This window comes from Poecilia mexicana, unplaced genomic scaffold (genome assembly GCF_051168715.1).
Source record: "Poecilia mexicana isolate PSO_F unplaced genomic scaffold, ASM5116871v1 scaffold_11, whole genome shotgun sequence".
NCBI lineage: Eukaryota > Metazoa > Chordata > Actinopteri > Cyprinodontiformes > Poeciliidae > Poecilia > Poecilia mexicana.
In genome coordinates, this window is record NW_028263380.1 from 11346173 (window position 1) to 11370246 (window position 24074).

The following is a 24074-nucleotide window of genomic DNA, read 5'->3' on the forward strand; positions in this document are numbered from 1 at the left end:
TAAAATGGGGAGACGTGTGTTTTTCTTGATGTTAGTCGACAAAGGAAATGAAATGGCAAATTCAACCATTCTCCAAATTCTCCAATTCTCCAATCTCCACAATAATAGAAATGACAAAATGTTGATAAATGACACAAATTAATGACGTAAAGCGCACTTCTTCATCCTAAACTATCTGCTTTGACTGGATAACAAACAACCTTAAATTACAGTTATCTTTATAGATATTAAAAGCACATCATATTGGCTTTGATTCAAAGTAGAAAAAAGGGTTGAATCCTGTTGGATATGTTGAAATGAGTTAAGTATCCAAGATCAAGTTTAAGTAATAAAGACTCATGTTAAATGGTGGACTCAGTGAAAAAAAAAAGGCTCAGATGAGCTAATGGGGCTGATTGTTACGTCGTTTAAGATCTCAGTTCTGTGTTTGGTTTCCACCGACGGAAACCTCTGATATGCAGAAGAATGCCATTTGAGGTTCTCCCCCTCAGGTGACACAAACCTAGACTGAAATAAAATAGGCTTCGTGGTAAAGAGTGGGAGGGAGATGATATTTTGATTTTCAAAGGGGATTTCAAACTACTTTATAACGCATATTGACATTTGCCACAGCAGGGGAACCAAGATTTCTGTGTCTGTAACTGAATCACAGAGAAAATGCCCTCCTTTAAAATTATATTCGCATAAAACAACGGCGAAAAGTTAAAGTCACTGTGTGTGCTTGCAGTTGTTAGATTGCATCTGTGTTTGGGAATCCCCATTAAGGTCATGTTTCACCTCTGACCCCCGCTTTGTCCCCACATCGGTTTAGCCAAAGAATGGGAGTCCAAAGGGAGGTCGAGACTCTTGAAAACCACTGAGAGGGAGGGAGCTTTGAGGAGAGGTTTGGGGGGAGGGCGAGCAGAAAAACCGGGCAGGTGTTTGGTTGAAAAGTGGGTAAGAACTACTGTGGTGCATATGTATGTTTTTGTATGGGTGTGTATTTGCATGTGTGGTTGGAAAGCGATGAAACCAGACCAGCGTGATGGAAAGTCGAGCCAACAGCTAACACAAACACAGGGGTGCAGGGCAGAGTGAAAAGAGATGAGGACGAGGGGGAGAGGAGTGACTACAGTGGAGGAGTGTTTTGTGTCAGGTTTACATCGGCTGTCATTAGGATGCTGATACTGACCAGCATTGACAGAGGTAAGGGATCTGTTTACGCGAGAGTCCATTATCAAGTTTGCACAGCAGAGAAAGCATCCATATTTTGCCCTCCAGAGCCCCCTCTCCCTCCCTCCACTCCCCTCCGACATCCAGAAGAGGACAAAACTTGGTCTGGAATCCGGATAAAGACGGTCTGCGGATTTCACAGGGATCTTTCACACACTCGGGAAAACAGTGTGCTGTGTGTTTTCTTCATTATCATAATTGAGAGTGACTGGTAGGACCGTGGACTGGGAGGTGTTCAGCTCTCCCCCCGTCCAAGTAATCCTCATTTGACAAATGAATAATTGAGAGGAGAGGCGTATTAGGCTCTGCTCCAGACTCCTGAGGGGCAGATGGGGTCAAACGCGGTAGATAAAGGCTGAGGGGTAAATGTGAAGCAAATGAAGTAGCTCTACCCAAGAGAAATAATCCCAAATAGCCAAAAAATAAAAAATAAAAATAAAAAAACAGGAGGAGATCAAGCCCACTGATACTTGCTTCAAAGAGACACTATCCAAAGTTGATAGAATATTTCAATAATTTGCCAATATAGAATGAAATCAAAAATTTGATGTGTGAACACCTTCAGACACAACTTACAGTAATTATGTTCTAGCTATTGCCTTTATTTGTACTCAATGGACATAATATTTACAATACAAGCTAATAGCATTTTACAAGCCGACAGTGAATGCATCTATACACTTAGGGCCAAACACACTTGTGCTTGTATTATTGGGATGGTCTCGTTTCTATTTCCAGCACTTCCTGGACAGGTTGTCAGCCACGTGAACGAGATACAAACTGACATAAGTGCAAATTCAGGGTTCGCCACTGCAGCTGTCAGCCATGTTGAATTTGGAGGTTGGGGTTGGTGAGAAACATCCATTTTCCATCTTCGATTCTGACGTCAGTGGGCTGGTCCTGTTTATTTTCCCAGCTTTAATTCGTACAGTGTTTTACTTCAAAACATGTGAACAACTTTTCCTTGTCTTTGCCATTTGTTAAGACCTCAGTTTTGAAAAATCGTTGCTTCAATTTGTCACTACGGCTTTCCACGTCTAAAACAAAGCCCAACTCTTCCAGACTGCATAAGTTATGAACAAATTCTGTGGTATTTAAAGGTTTGTGCTTTTTTTCCCCAGTTATTTAGACAACTGGTGAGTTGTGACTCTCAGACAATAACAAGAATTGCAGGAAAAACAAGAAAATACAACAACAGGATAAATTTCCCTTGGTGGTGAATGTATATTTCCAGTGGAGATTGTGGTCTGGAACCAGACGCCTCTCAAATATTTTACTCAGAAAAAAAAATGTCTTCACATCCTGCCTGCATGTATAGCATTTTAAATATAAATGCACAGTCACTTATTGCACCACTTCTGGGAAAATGTGCATTTGTAGATCTGACTCCTGAGTCATTCCTTGTGCTCTCGGAAGACCCCAACTGGTTTTGGGACAGGGTGGCTTAGGTAATGATTAGCTCGCTTATGTCTAGGGCTGGCTAGTGCCTGTTTTGTTGGGCATACTTAGAAAAGAGTGGAGCACGATAATACCACGAGGCGGACAAGCTATTGTCCTCTCGTCTGTTTTGCTCTGCCTCCAAATGCTGTGTTGTTTCAGTGAGTATTTGGCTGGAGCTGAGCTGAAGAGGAGAGGTTACTCAGAGTCATTGGAATCCCCGCACAATAGACACAGACCCCCACCTCTTCTGCCTGGAACGCCAGGTTGTGAACCCCGCTGCAAGAGCTCTGGCTACATCCTCCATCATTCATCCACCCACCAGGCTTTAGGCTCTCCCTCCAACACAGGAGCTCTCAGTGCTGCTAAATGGCTCCCCTAAGAAGCAGCATAAACACCACCGTTCAGTCCAAGGCCACGGTTCACTCTGGAATGCACCGCTTCGCAATTCCTCGTAGAAAGCACTTTATCGCCTATCTCCCCTTCCTCTCTCTCTCTCTCTCTCTCTCTCTCTCTCTCTCTCTGCTCCCTCCCCTCTCGGAATAAACGCGTTGCCATGACATCGGTAGTCAGTGCAGTGGTTAAAACGCGCTCGTTCTCCTGGATTTTAGTGCGTGATGTGTTCGGTCAGCAACGTCGGAGTGCGCCGGCTGAGCTGAACGAAGCGGCTTCTTCGCTGTTCTTGTCCCCCGGTTCCCCTCTCCTGCACTCCCGCGGGCTGAGACTTCCACCGGGCAGCCGAGAGACAGAAGCGCACAGCACACCTGGAAAATAGATGGAGGGACCCGAGCCCCAGCTGTCGCCGCAGTCCACCTTTCTCCCGTGGTCCGAGGGGGGAGGGCGCTCGTAAGCTCGTCTGAGTCGGGGTTTGGGAATACCTTTCCGGGATTTAGAAGGTTAGTGTGTGTGAAAGACAATGTCCCGCGGCTCGCTCTGGCAGTCCCGGCTATTGTTGGCGCGGCGGCGGACGCACGGAGCTCAGTGTCACCCGGTCCGCCCCCACCTCCACCTCCAGTAGCGGTTCAGGCTCTCGCGTCTCGGGCGTCCCGGAGTGTGAAGGATGACTTCCTGGCAACGCAGCCGTCCTCTGCGTGTCCTCCTGCTCTGCTGCGTGGCGTTCGTTGTCTGCGCAGCAGCTTCCAGCGGCGGTGAGTCGAGGCTCATTAAGACCCAATGACATAATATCACAGCAATTACTGCTGGCATCTCAAACGATCACTGCACAGCATCCGTTCTGGACGCAGTCTGTCATCTCTGTAGGGGAGAGATAAAACTTTTTTTTTTATTATTGGAGTGTTTTTCCTCTCTTAAAGATGTGAATTAAACACATTTTAATTAAATTCCATTCAGTTTTGTAGGTCAACAGATACAAGGTACTTTACACAATTTCTCATTTCTATGTTGCTTTATGGGATCCAATTCAGCCTAAGTTAAGCTCTTACCAATACAGATAGTGCAACCTCAGAGTCAAGTTAATTTCCAGTTACATTCAATGCTATGTGATCTTAAATATTGTCCAGTACAATCAGATTCAGTTGCTTAAATAATAAAACTTATTTTAAATAAGTTTAAATAAAACTTAATACTGAAATACAGCAAAAATATGAAATAGAAAAAATATCAGAATTAAACAGAGAACCCTTAAAATGTGTAAAGAAGGAATAAAAAACTAAGTTCAAGTTGAATTTAAGTAAAAACCCAACCGAGTCTCCACTGGACTCCTTTATGCTGAGCAAGCACGTGGTGACAGTGGAAAGGAAGAAGCTCCTTTTAAAGGGAAGAAACGTCCTGCGGAGTCAGACTCAGAATCAGCAGCTAAGCTTCTGCCCTGACTGAGTGACTGGGTGTTGAGTGGAGACAACAGACACAGTAAAAGACAAACGGAATACAACGTCAGCTGCAACAATCACATCAGCTAGAGGTGCGCAAACAAAAAGGTCCGCCAGAAATTTTGGTCGTTACAGTTGTTAAAATAAAAAGAAAAGCAACTTCCAAATTAAACATTAAAGAAATGTATCGGCCAGGAAAAGCCTGATCTGCTTCCCTTAGCCATCCATCATTTTGGATGAATAGTTAAATCATTGAAGGGGGTTTAATTGCGGTCAAAGTGCCTAATTGGGTCAGAGCCTGTTAATGGGTCTGCTAGCGATGCTCGGACCCACATTCTTTCTCTGCCCCACATTACGGCTCTGCAACTAACAGAAATGGCTCCGGGAAATTGGATTTCAGCCGGTAAATTACTCTAATAAATCATTAACCCCACTACAGGAATGATGGGGTTAATGGTGTGCCTTTCATCGCTCTCTATTCCAACATGCCTCCTTTCTTTCTCTTTCCTTTCTTTCTCGTTTTCTTAAAAACACTGCCTAAAGTTACTCTGTGTGAGTGTGTGGGAACCACTCCAACAGCTCCGGCACCTGTTCCCACACGGCTGTGCACTTGCTAATTTGTGCTGAATGGTTCGACGCGAGATGCAGAGTGGTTCTTCCCTCGTCACGAGTGGATATGAGATCCTTAACGTCTGCACGGATTTCGCCGCATGACTAATGAGTATTGACTCACACGTTTCCTTCATATGCTAATCGCAGATTCTTCCCTGCTCCTTTTTGTTTCCGTCTATCCGCAGGAGCCAGAGCGTGTTGGTCGCCCAGCGTCACCTCTTGCGCAGATTGCCTGCAACGTGGACCACAATGTGCTTGGTGTTTCCAGGAGGTGGGAATGTGTGCACAAGTGTGTGTGTGTGTGTGTGTGTGTGTGTGTGTGTGTGTGTGTGTGTGTGTGTGTGTGTGTGTGTGTGTGTGTGTGTGTGTGTGCTCTTGTCCGTAACAGACAAAAAAAGAAATAAAGCAAACAGTGGGAACGTGGCGGCCTTTCAGCAGCATTCCTTCAGATGACACGCACCAAAGCTTTCGTGGCATTCACAAATGAGAATATAATGTGTATGTTTGAGCCCCAAAGCGGTCTGCGTTGTGTGACCTGTGCGAGCGCGTCAGCCTCTGTGTGAACATTTTCTCAGAGACGGAGCCACACTCTATCCATGTGTTTAGTCTCCGTGCTCACGCATATCGCCGCATCTCCCCCTCTGTTTGTCTCTATCTGTCTTTTTCTGTCTCCCTGTCTTGTCTTTCTTGTAAAGAGCCCACCCCTGGATCAGCTTTGAGAAATTCCAAAGCCTCCCAGTGCCACACCAGTTACCGCACACACACGTATACGCAGCCACACGTACACACACACACACACACGCACGCACACACATGCAGTGACATCACAGCAGTAGTATAATGTCAACAAGTGTGTGTTCGGGCGCTCCCATGCCAAATTTCCTCTGAATTCATGTTGTTGGGCCAAGGGAACTTCAAACATCACCTCCAAAACCTCCTACAAGCTCACTGAAAACAAAGCGTTAGCGGCTTTTATGTAAATCCAAATTTGTGTTTATGTAGGCAGTTACAGCCCTATCCCAGAAAGGAAAGTCCCAGGAAGTCCGTCAGAAACTTCTAGGCGTTAAAGAGCTGGTCAGTGATAACTAAAAATAAACAGAAGTCAGTCTGGCTTTCAGGTTCAGCTCATGGTCACGAAGTTAGAAAGAGTCTCAACTCTCGCTGTAGACTGTCAGACGCTTCGCTCCGGTGGATTCTTCTGTCTTGCATTAGTAGAAATCCCCCCCAGTAATTAAGCTGCTCCACTACACGCCTGCACAATCTTGTTGGTCTCGTCACACACTTGAAATCAGACCCATGGGAGGTTAATAACTCACTGTGAACACACACACACACACACACACACACATACATACATCAGTGAGGTTTTACAACTGTGCTGCCACTGTACTGCATTTCCATGTCTCAGTCAACAAGCCAAAGTACGAAATGTTAGTAATCCGTTCCAAAGCTACGAGTCGTGACGCTGTTGGGCTGTGCGGTCAAGACAGCTGACAAGTTTAGGTGTTCTCTCACCTTATTTTTTATTGTTTTCAAAAGCTTAAATAATTGTTTTATCTTTATGGAGACAGGAGAGATTACATATTAGCTGGCAGTACTTCAAGAGGAGCAATTGAAGGGCTTAAATAATACGTGTTCTGTGGTTTTCATGTCTGGTCCCCTCTGTCTCAGATCAATACAAACAGAATAAAACGGCTCAAAATAGAAAATGAAACTAAGGTAAATGGTAGTAAAAGTGGTTTCAGTTTGCCATCACCAACGCACCTTGCGAACACCAGAGGTAAAGTGAAACCACATCCTGTTAACGGTGTGTTCAAGTGACACTGCTGCTGTGAATGGACGAGGAGTGAAACTGAGGAAAGACTGACAAAGAAAATGAAAACTTTTCCACCTCACTATGACAGCTTTTACTCCCGCTTAGTCAGATTAGACCCACTAATACTGGATGTGGTTCTGTTACTTCTTCCATCTTTCTATGAATCCATTGTCATGGATTATGTTAGATCCACGAGGGAAACCCAAGCATAAATTTCCGCAGCAAATCATTAAAGGAGATACCCAAGCATTCTTTGCTATTTGTCTTAGCTTGTTCTCCCTCAACAAATGTAATATTTACACACTGAATACTCATAATGGATGAAGACAGAAACTTTTTTTTAAATCTTTGCACACATTTGGCCCCTAGGACTACCTGCACGGGACTGAGCAGAGCCATCGCTGCGATCTGCCGGACAACCTTCGCAGGAGAGGTTGCAGGCCTGAGTTCATGGAGCGGTCGGACGTCAAAGTGGAGGTCGACGCCACGCTGAATAGCACACAAGTGTCCCCACGGGAAATCAGCATCACCCTCCGGCCAGGTACACGAGCTGTGGAACTCTGCATTTTGTGTCTCATTTAAACCGAAGTGACTTCACGGTTTTCTCACTGTTTCTTGTTGCACGTCACCGTGTGTGTGTGTGTGTCCAGGTTCAGAGGCCAGTTTTGTCGTAGCCGTGAAACAACTGGAGCGCTATCCTGTGGATCTCTACTACCTGGTGGATGTGTCGGCCTCCATGCAGGAAAACCTTGATCATGTAGGCTTGTGGACTGTCAGTCGTTTTATCGCTGCTCTTGTGTGGGGGGGAAAAAGTGATTCATCACCAAAAATTTTGATTTCAGAACTGAGTTTACACAAATTCCTTAAAAAAAAAAAAAAGAAAAAAAGAGGAACTAGGGAAATACAAATTATTGTTCTACTTCTTGTTCAGGCTTTTCCTTCCTCTTTATCTACTTCATTTGTCTCTGTTGTTCTTTTTGATTCAATATCTCCTTCCTTATTCGCTTACGCTCGTTTCCTTTGTCTTTTCTGTTCTGCAGCTCAAGACGGTGGGCGTCGCACTGTCCCTACGGATGACGCAACACACCTCAGACCTTTGGCTAGGTTTTGGCTCATTTGTGGACAAACCTGTCTCTCCTTTCATTAGTGTCCATCCCTCCAAGATCGACAACCCCTGCAGGTACAGAGGAGAATGTGTCATTCGTCTTATCTAGAAATGTCTGACTTCAAAATGTACCTCATTATCCTACATAGCATCCATATTTTCATGATACAAGGAGAGTCATGTGCAAGGAATTCAGTTATTAAAATTCCCTCCAAATCTTGAGGTGCTCAAAATATTGCTTTTTTTTTTTTTTATTGCAGTAGCATAATCTCTCTCTGGAATATTTTGAAAAAACATGCCTTAATTTGAGTACATTTGTTCAGTGGGAAAAGCATAAAGAGTCAATTCTTCGATTGAGTTCAAATAAATCAAATATTTTATTATGTTCTCAAGTAAATGTCAAATTAAAAATGTCACGTCAAGGCACTTTACTCGAAAAGACACCTCCAAACATTGGACACGTTAGATCCAACGTCCCTGTTGTAATTACCTGATTCGATTTTATTGATGGACGCTATATTCCTAAAAGCTGTAAATAAAAACTTATCTCATTGAGTTTTATTTTTTGTTGTTTTTTTTTCACCAGTGAATACCAGATCCGCTGTCGCCCGGCCCACGGTTTCCACCACGTCCTCAGCATGACCGGCAACATCAGCGAGTTCACGCGAGTGATGAAGCGCCAGCGCATCTCCGCGAACGTGGACACGCCCGAGGGAGGACTGGACGCCATGCTGCAGGCCGCTGTCTGCCAGGTGAGTAACGCGCCGAGCCAGCCGTCTGACCCTGAGAGTGGCATTTGTGCTGGAACAATTGGAGGCATTCTGACTCAGCGCTGCGTGTTGCTGCAGGAATCCCATTTAAGTAGCGACACCACTGCACACAGTCACCGAGGCTCACAAAACGACTGCAGGGGGGCTTTGAGTCACATCGTGTGAATGGAGGGGGGGAGCAGGAGGCAAGATTTCAGTCACCCCGGCGGTGGTCACGTTCAGAAATAGACTCTCCATTACATCATGCATACTATAAACTCAGTGAGTTTCGCCAAATACACAAACGTGCACACATGGTCCCGTTTTCTCACACTGTCTCTGATGATTCACAGCCACTCTGACTGATAATGGGGGGGGGGATTTCTGCTGCTTTTGCTTAAATTTGGCATTGCAGCGAGGCCCTATCATCGAGGAAACTAATGCAGTTCAGATGAATAAACTGCCTCAATATGCATTTTTTTCCCTCAACCGCACTTGTAAATCCTTAAAATAAGAAGCCCGCAGAGTTTTCCACATCAGTTTCTGTGACTGTATCGATAAGGAGTGATTTAAGAGTTTTTAACAATGGGGGGAATTTCTGAAACGGCTTTCCAGAAACAGAGCTGATGTGGTGATATTTGTCATAAAGCAATCACGTTTCCAAAAAATAAATAAATAAATAAAAAAAGATGGGGTGCAGTGTGTCTTTGCCCAGATTCAGTCATGTATATGAGTTATCTCACGTCCAACGCAGAGTTTTCCTCCAAAGAGTTCTTTAATTCTGGCGATGTGACTAAATATGACCTCTGTTTCTTGTTCTTTGGCAGCGTGCTGTTGGTTGGCGGCCAGAGGCAAAGCGCCTCTTGCTCCTGATGACAGACCAGCCGTCTCACCTCGCCCTGGACAGCAGGCTGGCTGGGATCGTAACGCCGCACGACGGCCGGTGTCACCTGGACAGCAACGTTTACACTGGAAGCACAAAGATGGTGGGAACGTCATTTTTTAAAAATACATCTGTTAATCTGTAAATCTGCGGTTACTCATCGCTTCACCAGGATTGTGGGTAAACTCCTTCCTGCAAACATCTCCTTCACAGGACCATCCCAGTTTAGGTCTGCTGTCTGACAAGCTGCTTGAAAACCATATCTACCCCATCTTCGCTGTGGAGAAGATGCAGTACCAGTGGTATGAGGTAATTAATGAGACTACACCATTTACTTGTTTTTGTTTTGACACAGAAACTTAAGAAAAAATTGCATGTATGCATAATGAAGCACCTTATCTGATTCGGACTATAAGATTCGGATAAGAAATTACTTCCAGCTATGTTTCCTTCTTTAGGAGTTGGTGAAGCTGCTGCCTGGATCAATCCTGGGAAAGTTGGGCCTCTTTCAGGCGCCGAACCTCATAGATCTGGTGGTAGATGCGTACAAGGTAAAATCGTCCGCCTGTGGTTTCTCTTTAAAAATCCCCGTCCTCTTTCATTCATCAAAGGAAGGTGCGAGTGCCGTAGAGAAGCGTAAGAGCTTCACATTAGAAATGCTTTTGTGATGTGTGTTTTGTTTTCATCGACTCATATTTCAGAACGTGGGAAATTTGACAAAGGGAGAAGTTTGTGGTTTTGTCTCGGCAGATGAAACAGAAAATAAAAAAAAAAATAAAAAGACATAAGAAGAGGTTAAAAAATGCTTGACCTTGTGCGCGTGTGTGTGTGTGCGCGCATGTGTGTCTGTGTGTGCGTGAGTCTGTGTATGTGAGACTAGGAGGTTCAAATGACAGTAGCCTCTGGGCTATAAGCTCGCCAGCGGCAAAGCAGGCCATTGTTTGCTCCGAGTCTGCCGAATCCACAGATCTGGGTTTTGTGTGATGCATTCAGGCACACACGCACACGCACACACACACACGCACACACACACACGCACACACACATGCACACAAGCAGCGATGCCTGAACAGAAGCTTCCATTATAAAAGCTATCAGATCCCTACGGAAACCATGTGTCCTAATCCCGGACAGACACAAAGATGCTATTTTTAGCCCCACCTCCTCGTCCTCAGAAGTCTTTCAATGAGACGGAAAGCAAGGAAGAAAAAAAAAAAGAAATAAGGAAGCTTTCACAGCTTAACCTTGATTTAAATCATCAAATTAACTTGGATGATCGAACTTCGGACCTTAACCTATTGCTGCCGGTTCACCTGTTTTTTTGCTCTCCGCAGAAACTGTTGTCCGAGGTGGCGGTGTCAGTGTCAGTGGAGGACAAGGCAGTCAGCAGGTACTGGGTGTCTGTTTCTCCTATTTGTCCCCGCGGATCCACTGCCAAGGACCAGAGCTGCTCAGGGGTGCAGCCAGGCCAGACGGTAAACACACAAAAACAAATGAGCCATTATCACGTACTTGAAGGAAAAATGTCTAAAAGGAGGCATCCAGAGCAGCACATACAAACACATCACTGAGAGCTTTACGCGACAGAAGAGATTTGGTAAATAATCCGAGTTGAGCGGATTATAACCTCTATTTAACAGGGAAACATTCCCATGTGATTCCATGACCTTTTCTTATAGTAACCCTTATACCGTGCTCGATATGAGAGCATTAATGCCGGCAGGTAGAGCATTTATATTTAGAAACAGACTCCTCTGGATACCGGGTCCAACACCTGCTCAGAAAGCTCCTTTCTGTACTCTTAACAGAGCTTTTTGCTGTAGTAGTTTTGAATGGTACTGTCAGAAAAAAAAAAAAAAAATTTGTATATCCTCTGAGAAATCTTCTGTTCTTCTACTTGCTCCCTAAGATTTGTTCCCACCAAAAGATTTGGTGTTCTCCGTCCAACACCGAGGTGCTTACTCGCTGCCTCATAATTACTCCTTTGTGCACAAATTAATGCCCAGCGTTTTCATCCTTGGGTGGATTACGCTGTATTATGGAAAGTACCGAAATTTACCAGAAGGGTGATAAAAATCAAGAGAGGTTGACTGTAGATTCAAATCTTTATGTATAGTCAACAGCAGTATAATTATTCTGAGTTTTACTGTTACTGTAGTTGGGTTTTTATTAAAGACTTCCAGTCAGTGAAGCGTTGTTTGTACACTGTGCTAAACATCCTGTATTCAGGGATTATCTTCAGCCGAAATCAACAAGGGAAAGTTTTGTGCTGTCCCGAATCAGCTTTTATTGTAGCTTACTTTGTTAACCGAACATTATGCCCGATTCTGTGCTGTACAAAAAAAACAAAAAACAAAAGAGTTTGAGAATTTCCCTTTCGTTACATAATTATTCCAGGCCTACAGTGAAACTGAATTGCTTCAAATATGCATCAGCAGGCAGCATTCAACGTGTTCACAATCGGAGTGCTAAGATGTTTATCCAGTAAATCATTCAACAACACAACTTTATCCACAAGGATATTAGAGTTAGAAGTCCCAAAATGCATTGCTATGTATTGTATTTTGTTATGTTGCCCAGAATTGTGTTGTATTACACCTACAGAATATTGAGTCACATCATGTCACAGCACAACGTGTCACAGTGTTTTATCACTTGTGTTGTGTCTAGTGTGGACTGCACAGCGGTGGAGGTATTAGCGCTGATGTGTTGCCTAAAGAAGGTCCAGCACCATTAGTCTGCCCCATGCAGACATATTTTGCCCACACTATTTGTGTAACGTGCAGCTTATAAAACATAATCTTCATCAGCTTTTCTGCTCCTTCAGAGCATCAAGACATAAAACAGCGCGCTGCCATTAAAAAATGTATTGGTATTCCCACAATTCTGCAATTTCTGCTTTCCTAGAGGATATTTTAATCTATGTTGTATTATTTTAATTGACTCTTCTTTTAATGTTCCAAATAACTGACAAGTAAAGCCCCCCCGTTGTTGCATTTATGCCTCTCTCTTGCCACATTGAGCAAGGTGCAAACTGTGTGCCAGTTTGCACCTGCTTTTGAGACATGCTAAAATTAGGTGCAGAAGCAGCATTCGCAATTTAGTTCATTTATTGCACATGCTGTTCTTCTCATTCTTGTCTGTAGATTTGATTTGTGTGAGCTTTCAACCTTTAGAAACCCTTAGTCATTTTTCATGTATCCTCTGAGTCATCGGCAGCCCCCAGATCAATCTTCTTCTCCTGCTCTGCGGATTGTAAGTGAGCTCACAGGGCGCCCAGACCTTCGTTTATGATGCCTCTCTTAAAGTACTCCCGCACTTTATATTGCTTCTGCCTTTTAGAACATTGAATAACATACATAACTCAATTCCATTAGTGAGCAATCAGACGCTTAAATTTCATTCAGAAGGTGTCGAGCCAGCAAATAGTAAACTGATGGATGTTACTCTTTCCTTGCAGGTCTACTTTAATATCACCGTTGGCCAACGCTCCTGTCCTGATGATGGTGAAGATGAAGATGTGAGAATGTTGGTGCATCCGGTGGGCTACAATGAGTCCACTGTCATCAGCATCCGCTCTAAATGTCAGTGCAAATGTGGACCAACAGGCCGTTGCGGTGGCAACGACCTGTCACCCTGCAGGGGAAGCCACCACGGTGTCAGTCAGGAGCAGAGGCCGGATCACGGACACATGAAAGACTCGAGCTCAGAGCCAAATAGAAGTTGCAAAGCAGACGGGTCAAATGTGAACTGCAGCGGCCGGGGAGTGTGCGAGTGCGGAAAATGTGTGTGTGAGCAGAGCAGGCTTGGGGTGGTGTACGGGAAATACTGTGAAATGGACGACTTCTCCTGCCCGTATGAGAAGGGACAGCTGTGTGGAGGTAAGGTTGAAAAACATTCCACGTCATTTCCAGTTGAATCACAAATACTTCAAGATGAGGCACTGCTCCTTTAATGCCCCCGAGTTCTTATTGAGACTCTTTTCAATTTCAGGCCGAGGCGTGTGTGTGTCAGGCGAGTGTGTGTGCGAGGTCGGCTGGACAGGCGACAGTTGCAGCTGTCCCACCTCCGAAACCAGCTGTCAATCCGCAGACGGCTTGCTTTGCAGCGGCTGTGGAAAGTGTGTGTGTGGCAAGTGTGTGTGTACCGATCCCAAACGATCTGGAGACTTCTGTGAGAGATGTCCTACCTGCCAACTCATCCCAAAATCCTCCTGGTACTTAGTCAATTACTACTTATATCCTAAATGGACAAAATAAACTCCTGCAGCATTTTTTTCCAACTGTTCTACCATCGACTTGGTAATTTGTTTTGTCTGTTTTCAAAGTTTTTTTTTTCTCTTCCTCTTAGTAAGAGTGTGGACTGCCATCATTCTCGAGGTCTCTCCCAAAAAGAGGCGGAGCTATGCAACACCACCTGCGCTCTTCATATCGGCTCCAAAACAGATTCTTCAGGTACAACAAGTAGACACTTGGATTGTGGAGAAATGTTTAATTCCTGCATGCTAACAGAAATTAACATATTGTTGAGATCAGTACCCGTCGTCTCTCTTAGAGGTGCAGCTCAGCACAGCAAAGACAACTTATAATTTCCCCTCATATTGCTATAAACAGCTACAATAACCTAAGATGAGCTAAAAGAAGAAGCCAGTGCCACACAATAATTATGTTGCAAAGCTATGACAAAACTCAGATAACCGTAAATCGGGTAGTTGTTACTCTGTACACATTGGGACATGTTTTGTTTTTTTAAAGCTAAAAAGCTGCAGTTTCAAGTTACAGTGTCATAACAACACCGAGGACTTCATGGACTTAAAGCTATTTAGTGTTCACCTCACATGTTGTGCTTATTGGCTTTCCTGAACACACAGCTCAGTGGGACGGTGTTCTGAGTTTGACCTGGATAGAGCAGCATTGTTTTGTGTGCACACATTTCAAAAGATTTCCTATCTAACTGACCTTCCTCCTGATATTAGAAACAACAACAGATTATATACGTCAGTGCATCTAGAGTTTCTGAAAGATAGTCACAAAATTCGCTATCATGTTGGAAGTAGGGATGGGGTTTGGGTTGGTATAATTCTTTGTATCAACTTTCGAAAGCCAAAATCAATCATTGTTTATTTGGACGCAGAAGAAAGAGTTCAGCTGCAGACTTAATAAGTAATGTGTAATGTTTTTGTAGGTGTTGTATTAAAGATCTGAAGTAAACAAGAAGCCTGGATCACAAAAATAATGTCATCATTATGGAAATAAAAAGGACAACTGTATGCTTCTGATTAGGGCTGTTGTAAACGAATATTTTAGTAATCGAGTAATCTATCGATTATTCTTACGATTAATCGAGTAATCGGATAAAAAAAAATTATAAAATGAAATATTGGTAAATCTGGCATAATACCAATGTTACTATCAGATATCAATATCAGTCCAATTGTTCACATTTGAGCATCCCTAACAGTTGCTTTTTTGTAGTTTAGAAAACTAACCTGTAACAATAATAGCTCACTTTCTAAGTTAACCAGAAGAAAAGTTATAGAAAAATCTGAAATTATATTGAATTTAATAACAAAGAGGCAGGCTCACAAATATGCTTATAAAAAATGTCTACAATCCAGCTTTTAGTTTATGTATTCATCTTCAGTGAGTTTAATAGATTAATTAAACTCACCTTGCCACCTAACCTGTCACGCTTTGGGTTTGAAAATACGGGAAATGCCGCCTGGAGTGGGAGGAGAGGGCGAATGAACGAACATGGGGTGGAGGGGAGGAAATAGACCAGCGGACTGACGAACCGTTAGACCGGGGGACGAACACGGGGGGAAGCAATACGGGATATTTACGACACCTTCACTGGTCACACTCAGAAACTCATCTACCAGCCATGTACGATGCGCTCCGCCACCCGTTTCTTCAGACCGGGATATGAAATTTATTGTGTGGTTCGTCGGTAAAGCTACATTTACACGGTAAGCATCAGCTACTCAGCCGCCCGCCCTGCTCAGGCTATCCGCTCACCTCAGCGCTCTTCCCGCCGTTCGCTTTCAACCAGCAGCCCCGGAGGAGAAATGCTGCCGTACTCCAGGCATTCCCCCAGTCATTTTAAGGATGCTTATTGGTTCCCCAAAAAACGATAAAAAGTCGGGCATTATCATCAATCAATAAAATCCCCAAGGGCCAATCTTGAAGATTGGACTTTATGCTGCTGAGACTTAGCTTTTGTCAACAACTCAGAGGCGGAAGTGAGAGCTCCGCGCAACGCAAATGAAGTCCCGGCCGGAACACGTTGCGCTAACTAATAAAACATAAATTAACGAAGCTTCGAGGCAGGTAAATTTTCCTCGAGGAATTTTAGTAATCGAGGTACTCGAATCATTCGAGGAATCGTTTCAGCCCTACTTCTGATCAAATACTTTAAATTAACTGACTTAATTTAAATTCAGAAATACTTTATTTATCCCAAAGGGAAGTTAAATGTTGTAACTTGGGCACTAGGTGGCTCAGTGGGTAGCACACTGAGCCATGGAAGAGATCACTTGAACTTCCACCTTATTTCTGCTCTTTGGTACTGCTCTGCATCCATAATGTATCATTTTCAACTCATCTGGTATTGGGGTCATATTACTTGAGCTTTTGAGATGCTAATCAGCTGCTCCCAGTTGTGAAAACCATACCTGGTTGCTACGGTTATTCATTATACCAACTTTCCCTAAGATAAAAAAAAATGAAAGCAAAAATTCTTGTAGCAACATGAGTCAAATCTGGAGGGAATAGCCATTAAAAAAAAAAAAAAAACAATGCCTCGGGACAGAAAAATTTCCGAACAAAAGTTTACGAAGAGAACAAATCAAATCTAACGTCACAGAGTCACTCCGACATCCTCCCACCACGTGCAGCGCAATCGTAGAGGCAATCTAGGCGCAGTCTTACTGGAGCAACTCTGGCTGCCCTTCACACTCGGAAGGATTTTAACGCAATTTGGAAAATAATGTAGAGTCTGTCATTCTACAATGAAAAATATCTCTCCCAAGTGAAAAACATTCAAGGCAGCTGCCAGTCTTTCCAGAGGTGGATATCCACGCGAGTTCATCCAGAGATCGAACAGCGGAACGCAAATAGACGTTACAAAAGAGCCACGTGTCGGAGTCTCCCTGCTACAGATTGGACGTGAAATCCAAAACTGTACAGATGTATGAGTGGTTTTACAGAAGAAAACAACCAGCAACACAGTTTAGGGTTTCCATTTGCTTCTGCACCAGTTCTTTAGATGGACGACACCAAATTAGAGAGACGTTTGGCCCCAACACGGTGTGCTAAGTTTAGCCTAAACGCATCGCATTATCTCAGCACAAATGTGTGACATCAGCTGCCAAGCACGGTGGTGGAAGAGTGATAATTTGGGGCTTGCTCTAGTGCAGCGTGACCTGGACAATTTGAGATATACTCAGTCTAATTCAAATGTAAATTACCATTTGCAACTCTGGATTACATTAATTTCCACTGGTATGATTTATCATTTCATTAAGATTTAATCATTCTTGCTTTAAAGACATCAGCTTTAAGGGATCGTTAAAATAACTCTTTGGGACACTTTAATGTATCCCAACAATCTTTATTTAGTACCTCATATAACATGAGGCAGTGCAATTTTAAAATGAATGAATGCTAATTTAAGCTTCATCTGCTAAAGAGGAGCTATTACCACTATCTTCAGTATTTCCAGCTAGTGAAATCTGTTGTTTATTTAGTTTTTTTCACAGCTGTTATCTTTTTCTAAGTTACTAGCAGCATTTTTATATACCAAGATTTTCAAATTGACTTCAGGCTTGTGCTTGGTCTGAATCTTTAACATGTCTGAGATTTGAATTTGCTCGGTAATGACAGCTGTCAGTATCAGTTTCAGATCAACTCGCACTCCGGTCAGGCTCAGCTTCACATTAGCAAAAGACCAGAACAATGTAAACACACACACACACACACACACACACACACACACACATGCTTTCCTGCGAGGTCACTTCCGTTGCTACCACGGCTGCTCCAGTACACCCTGGTGGATTGGAGTCAGCAGGCCGGCTGTCAGTGCTACAGCTGTATTTTACATTTTCTTTTTAGATTCCAGCTCACTTTGTTAGTTTCTCATGCACAAACACACACCTAATCTGCGCGCACATGATGTTGCACATCCAAGTGTTACAGTTCATCCCCGCCTTCCAAAGTTTTGGAACAGGACTGTTCATTGTGCGTCTCCCCCCCTTTTCCCCAGCCCGACGGGACACTTTCTTCCCGTTCACACCCACTGCTCCCCGGGTGCAGCAGGAGCCAGGTCTCTATGGAAACACAGTTACAAAATGTCAGAGCGCTCTTTGGACTCTTTGTTTGGAGCGATCAGCTCGTCATCCGCACATGCTCCCCAGCAGACATACAACCAGCTAAATGTTCAGCAAAGCACCACTGGCACAGCTGCCTCTGACTGAGCACTGTGTGTGTGTGTGTGTGTGTGTGTGTGTGTGTGTGTGCGTGTGTGTGTGTGTGTGTGTGGTTTTAGGTGTATTTGGGTGTCTGTAGTGTATCACTTTAGGATTTATTTCAGTTGATGTTTTTCATTTATTTGAAAGCTCACAGAAACATACTAATTTAAACACTAATTATTCATTTGTCTTCATGAAATGCATGATCCAGATGCAGATATATATGAATAAATGTGCTCTGTAATATTTACGTTGCACCTTATCAGGATCAGATCAGTATGATGCATGTTCTTCTGATACTTTTTCACACTCTCTTATGAAAATAATGCTTTTGCTTAACAGACTCAGTTTTACCTTCTGCTCTAGATAATCAGAAACGGTGGAATACAAGACTTTTTTGTTTTCCTTATTTGTAAGACTTTCACAGCTGAGAACACTGAACCAGCTGTCAAGTACGGTGGTGGTAGATCACGCTTTGGGTCTGCTGAGCCAAGCATTTAAAAGGCTTTAATTGGAACAGAAAGTGGTTCAGAAATAGTGTCTTCTTTGGGATAAAAGGCATGAACTTTTTAAAGCAGCAAAGAGGAAGAGGAAAATTTCAGATGGCAAAATAGAAGCTCTTGAAGTTGATATTTAAGCACGAAATCACTCTTGGACTTGTCACTTGTAGTTGTTATGGAGCAAAGAGGATGTAAAGCGTTGAAGAACTGAAGCTATTTTCAAATATGGCTTTTCTCAGATATACTTCTGAGAAAAATTTCTCAGAGGAATTTCTAACCTTATAGGTATTCTGAATCAAGCAAGTTATTTAAGAAAGCCATGAAGCACAACACTGTTTGAAGTTTAAATACTGTCAATAGTTTCAATGTCTGTTAGATCTGAACTACTCCAGAGTTGCATTTTGCTTTCTCTATTCAAAAACTAGTTTTGATGTGTATTTGGGATCGTTTTCTAGTTGAACACCGTGTTAAAGTTGACCGGATGTTTGGCAACAACGCAGAAATCACTAAGGCTCAAAACTATTATAAACTGGAATATTCTGGATACAAATATCCAGAATTAGTCCAGAATGTTTTCAGAAACTTGTTGGTGGGTACAAAAAGTGTTTGTTTTCCCTGCAACTAGGAAAGGGACATTTAACCAAGAATTAGTGTTAATCTAATCCTGTTTGGATCAGTGAAAAAACCCAGCAGTAATTCAAACATGTGCACACTATTCTTGGTGTTAAAGTTCATCAAATAATCATAGACAAATAGCACATTACTAAAAGCTCAAACTTACTGAGATTCATTTCCAGAAATTGTAAATGCATACAGTATGCATTTAAAGTCTACAGAGGAATGCATTTCATTTCCATCTTTTTTGCTAGTGCTAGATCTTTACAGCGAAGCCATTTGAATGCTAATGTGCTGGTTGTGTCCCTCCACAGAGCGAGTCAGCAGTGGGCGGCTGGTTGGAACTTTCCTGTGTGTGTGCGCCCTGACGGTGCTGTGTGGGCTCGTGGTGGTGGCCGTGTCACGATTGCTGCTGCAGAAGAAAGTCATGCCACGAGGGGGCGCTGGTGCGGATTTAGGCTACCACTGCACTGGAAAGGTTAGTCCTCAACTATCATCTCTCATTTCTGCAGGATTTTAATTGAGGGGAAGCCCTACGTCCCTTGAGCCCCGAGAGGCGTAAGGGAGACCTTCAATCCAGAGAAAATGTATGTTAACGAGTTTTTCCTCCACTGAAGACGGAGAAATTTGAGTCTGCTCTGTGGGGTACAGCTGTTTTTAACATTTCCTCCCAACTCCCTGCTCAGCATCTAAAGTTCCCCGGATTTTTGACCTTGCACTGACATACAGCACCTTTGAGGAGCACGGGTTTGAAGAAATATGGAGATGCAGAAGAGATGTGTTGTCAGGATGTGTGGGCTTAAATTGCTCAGCCTGGCTCAAGGGAGATTTGAATCATCGTGTTTATACCTCATAGCAAAACTGCAAAACAGTTTAATGGAACTCTCTGCTTTGGCCCTTTAATGCGTATACTTGTTTTTGGTAGTATTTGAAGCCTCAGTTTGCTCTGTTAATGTTAATTACTCTCAAGGGGAGTTTAATTCACAGCACTGATGGTGTGTTACGATTTACTCACTTATGTGTTTCATAATACAGAAAACTGATGTTCTGAAAGTTGCTCAAGTCCACCTCAATGAGGCCGCTGTTGAATACACAGAGATTCGACATCTCATGTTTTTGTTATTTAAGAAAACATACGACAAAGCCTCTGAAACTCAGACAGCAAAAGCTTCAAACAGGAAGTTGAAAAGGTTGTTTCATTATTTGCTCCATTTTGCATAACTCTTTGAGAGCAGTCCAACACCTGATGCCAGATACTTACATGCACCGTGTAAAAGGTGCTTGTGAAGATTCAACGTTAAACCAATCCTGTACCGACATGGGCTGACTCTCCACTCATAGAAGAAGAAGGCGTTACTTCATTAAAACATTAAAAACTCAGGTCACTTTTAGAGTTGTCATCACAAATCCCTGATCTTTACATTTGTTGAAGGGTGTTGTGTGAACATAGCGGTCTACAAACTTGACTCTGCTGTACCACTTCTGACATGAGTAATGGGGCAACATTCCAGCTTGTGAGAAGTTTGTAGAAAAATAGTGTTGGACCCAAGCCATGCAGTTTAAAAAGCTATTCTACCAAATACTAAGCATGTTTTTGCAATCCTATTTGACCTAAAAAAAGAAAGGAAAGCTATAGTCTGATTTAAAATCAGTGAGAGAAAAAAACAAGTTCTGTTTTCCAGCTGCATATTTTTATCAGGTAGTTGTTTACCAGTATTCTATATATAATACAATACAATACAGTACAGTACAATACAATAGGAACAGTTTTTGTAGAACAGAACATGAAAAGACAATCTTGATATCTTGATGATTAAAGCTGGTAGAGACATCAATCTGATGCTCAGGCTGTATATGGTGCATCTATAAAAGGGAGCTAAATACAAAAACGCTACTCTATTATTTCCATTTCACGATACTGAAGGTTGTGGTTGTAACGAAACGAAAATGTTTATGGCTCACCTTGACCTTTACAAAGCACTGATTGTTTTTGTTTTTTGCTGGGATGTGGGACACTTTTGCTAACTGTGCGTTTCTGTCATCTGCCAGGATCTCTCATATATTCCTACAACCAATGAGAAAACGGTGACCTACAGGAGGGACCGTCCGCCGGACCAGCCCGTGGAGATGCACATACAGGTTCCCAAGATGTCTCTTGATGATCACTGGCAGTTCTAACCAGGGCACAAAGGTTGAAGTCTGAAGGAACGCGTCAAAGACAGAAAGAAGAAGAGCTGGACTGGAAACTTCTTTTCTGCTCCCTACACTCCCAGACATCAAGAAAACTGTATTTGAAGGACAAGACGATGCTAAACTTGACTCCAAAACCTCAATGGGGATTAGACTCTTTGATATGAACTAACCAAACCATGGGAGACTTTTTGACTACAGTGGCCAGTATCTTTTGAATCAAGATGAAACAAAGTCGCCCACCTCTTCTTCCTCTGCAGCAGAGAGAGGGGCCGCAGGGTAAAGAGGGATTGTGAAGGTTCCTCTTTTCTTAGATATGCAGAGCAACTTGTCTGTCACATGGATGAGTGTGAGAGTGTCTGTGTGTGTTGTGCCTCTGGTTTCTATTTATGATTTGAAAATGTAACACTACATGTTTGAAGTTCATATTTGTTTTAGAAGGCATCGCTCCCCCTCCACCGTCTCTCTGTCTTTGTCTGCCCCCGTGTGGCCAACTCCATGTACTACGACCTCTAGAAAACACAATTGACCTCAGCTGCATTAACTGTTCCACCAATGACTCCTCCTCGCTCTTACTAACCCCTTTTTTCGTCGCATGTAATGGATGATTAATGTTATTCTGTGTGTTGACCTGCTCCTTACGGGATGAATTTGCACTAGAAAGCTGCATTGTACTACTGAAAAACTATGGGCACTCGGGGACAGGAGAGCTGTGAACTTTTGGGCATTAGAGGTCGTCTTTGTGCATTCAAAGCTGATGTAACAAATTCACCACCCAACACTGGAACAAGAATGACCAAGATTCATATTTAAGATATGTATAATCGCAAGACAAAAACGGTTATTTATAGCGATGTATCGTCGGACACTTGAGCGCGTGAGCTCTGCCTCACAGCCATACTTTTTCCTGCTCTTGCTGAAGATCTATTTTCCAAAACGTCTGGACAACTTGAGGCTTTAAGACACGAATGGGCTCAGATGGCACTGAGGACAGCAGTGGAATCTATGTAACCTTTATGCACTAGAAGAGATTACCTGAGACTTTTGCTTTTGCTCAATCCTACTCAAATTTCTAATTTTTCAAGTAGTTTTTTTTTTTGTACTGTTGTACTTTTTCTGAAAGTTTAAAACACTAATAACTATTTATTTTTGATCGAGTTACAGGAGATCTCCTATAACTCATAATAGTGCTGCACAATAAGACAGATACTGTAGTTTTGTTTTGTTTTTAAGTGAACTGCGGAAGGTTTCAGCAATAAGTAGCATTATTAATCATCTCATCTAATATGGTACTGAGTTTTTACATGAAAACAGCACTTTTTGTTGGTAGATTTGTTATAAGTTATTGCGTGTGACTATTTTTATCACAATAAAATGTGCAAGATTTTGTTTAGTCATTACTTGAGTGTATGTGTATGAAACAGCGTAGCCTTATATAAGTAAGTCTTTACCATGTCAAATATCTATCTGAATGTGAAAAAAATAATAATAATGACCATCTTTTGATTTTAATTTTAGCATCTGAATCCAATGAGTTTCGGTTATAATAGGTGTTTGATTACTGCAAAAACATTTTTTGCAAAAATTAGTAATTCTATTTGTTTTTTTTCAAAATAAAACATGTCTGTTGAATTAACTTGTTCAAATTCTTTGTGAAAGGTGCAGGACACATCTGGAATCATATTATAGTCTTTATGAAGCAAAAGACCTGTAACAAAACTGTGGCCTATTAATTTTTTTTTTTCTAGATCTGCAAGGTAACCATAATTCAAATTACGGAGAACAATATATCTTACCATCTAGACTCCGAATGGCATCTGAACACTGATGTATCAGAAACTATTAGAGGATGTCAACTCTGCATTTTACACGATTGATAACATAGAGAAACTTGGGAGAGAATTTCTGCTGCTTTTCGATGATTTTGTCTTTTATAACTCTGAACAAAAATTTGGCATGTGGGGTTCCTCATGGTGCCGTTGTACGACTATTTCTATGCAATATCGACATGCTCCATCTAGTTTAGTTTGCAAGCTGTGCCTCAACTGATTCTTAAAAATTACTGAAAACATTTTGAAAATTTTGATTTTTGCAGCAGTTCTTTGCTTTTTTGTGGAATAATTGCATCGAATGTCCACAACAGAATGCTACTAAAAGTGCCAGTAATATTTTTAGATATGTGTGTCGGTGTAGGTGTGTGTGTGTGATTACAGTTAAAAACTGTGCACTTATGTTTTACATCATTTTCTGTGAATAGCAACATCTCATTAAGGAAAATGCATCCTTCCTCTTATTTCTAAAATGTCATGTTCTTTATTTTTAAGTCCAAAACTGGAAGTGAAATTCTATTTAAAACATCACAACAGTAGTATTCTCACAACAGTATTCTCCTACAGGAGAATTTTATAAAACGAAAAAGAAAGCAGGAATTGATATGTTTTTCTTTTTCTTTTCAAAAGGTAATGTAACATTGCCAATGCTAAACAGATTTTATTGCTCTTTGAGTTGAAGGGGTTGCAATACAACCCTGTCTGACCTCAAGTTATGAAGTAGTACTACATTGTTCCACATGCCTAAGCTAATGAGAAAAAGAAACTGTACATTTCTGTGCAGCCAGAGAATCTATTTGTCTTCATTGTCATGTAGTGGAAAGATC

General features: G+C 42.3%; 1 protein-coding gene across 1 annotated transcript; it reads left to right on the top strand.

Annotated features, from left to right (window-relative positions):
* Positions 1-932: 932 nt before the first annotated feature.
* itgb8 (integrin, beta 8) lies at positions 933-23054 on the top strand. Its single transcript, XM_014967126.2, has 15 exons — positions 933-3797; positions 5276-5361; positions 7276-7447; positions 7557-7663; positions 7947-8086; positions 8598-8763; positions 9588-9746; positions 9857-9952; positions 10102-10194; positions 10978-11118; positions 13104-13524; positions 13637-13859; positions 13994-14097; positions 19543-19706; positions 21278-23054. Exons 1-15 carry the CDS (start codon positions 3710-3712, stop codon positions 21404-21406), a joined length of 2289 nt encoding a protein of 762 aa, XP_014822612.1. The 5' UTR covers positions 933-3709; the 3' UTR covers positions 21407-23054.
* The last annotated feature ends 1020 nt before the right edge of the window (positions 23055-24074 follow it).

Excerpts from the sequence above, each read along its gene's own strand:
- itgb8 (XM_014967126.2), top strand. The coding sequence starts at position 3,710 with ATGACTTCCTGGCAACGCAGCCGTCCTCTGCGTGTCCTCCTGCTCTGC. Across the intron at positions 9,747-9,856 it reads ACACTGGAAGCACAAAGATG|GACCATCCCAGTTTAGGTCT; the intron begins GTGGGAACGTCA and ends TCTCCTTCACAG. Across the intron at positions 10,195-10,977 it reads TGGTGGTAGATGCGTACAAG|AAACTGTTGTCCGAGGTGGC; the intron begins GTAAAATCGTCC and ends TGCTCTCCGCAG.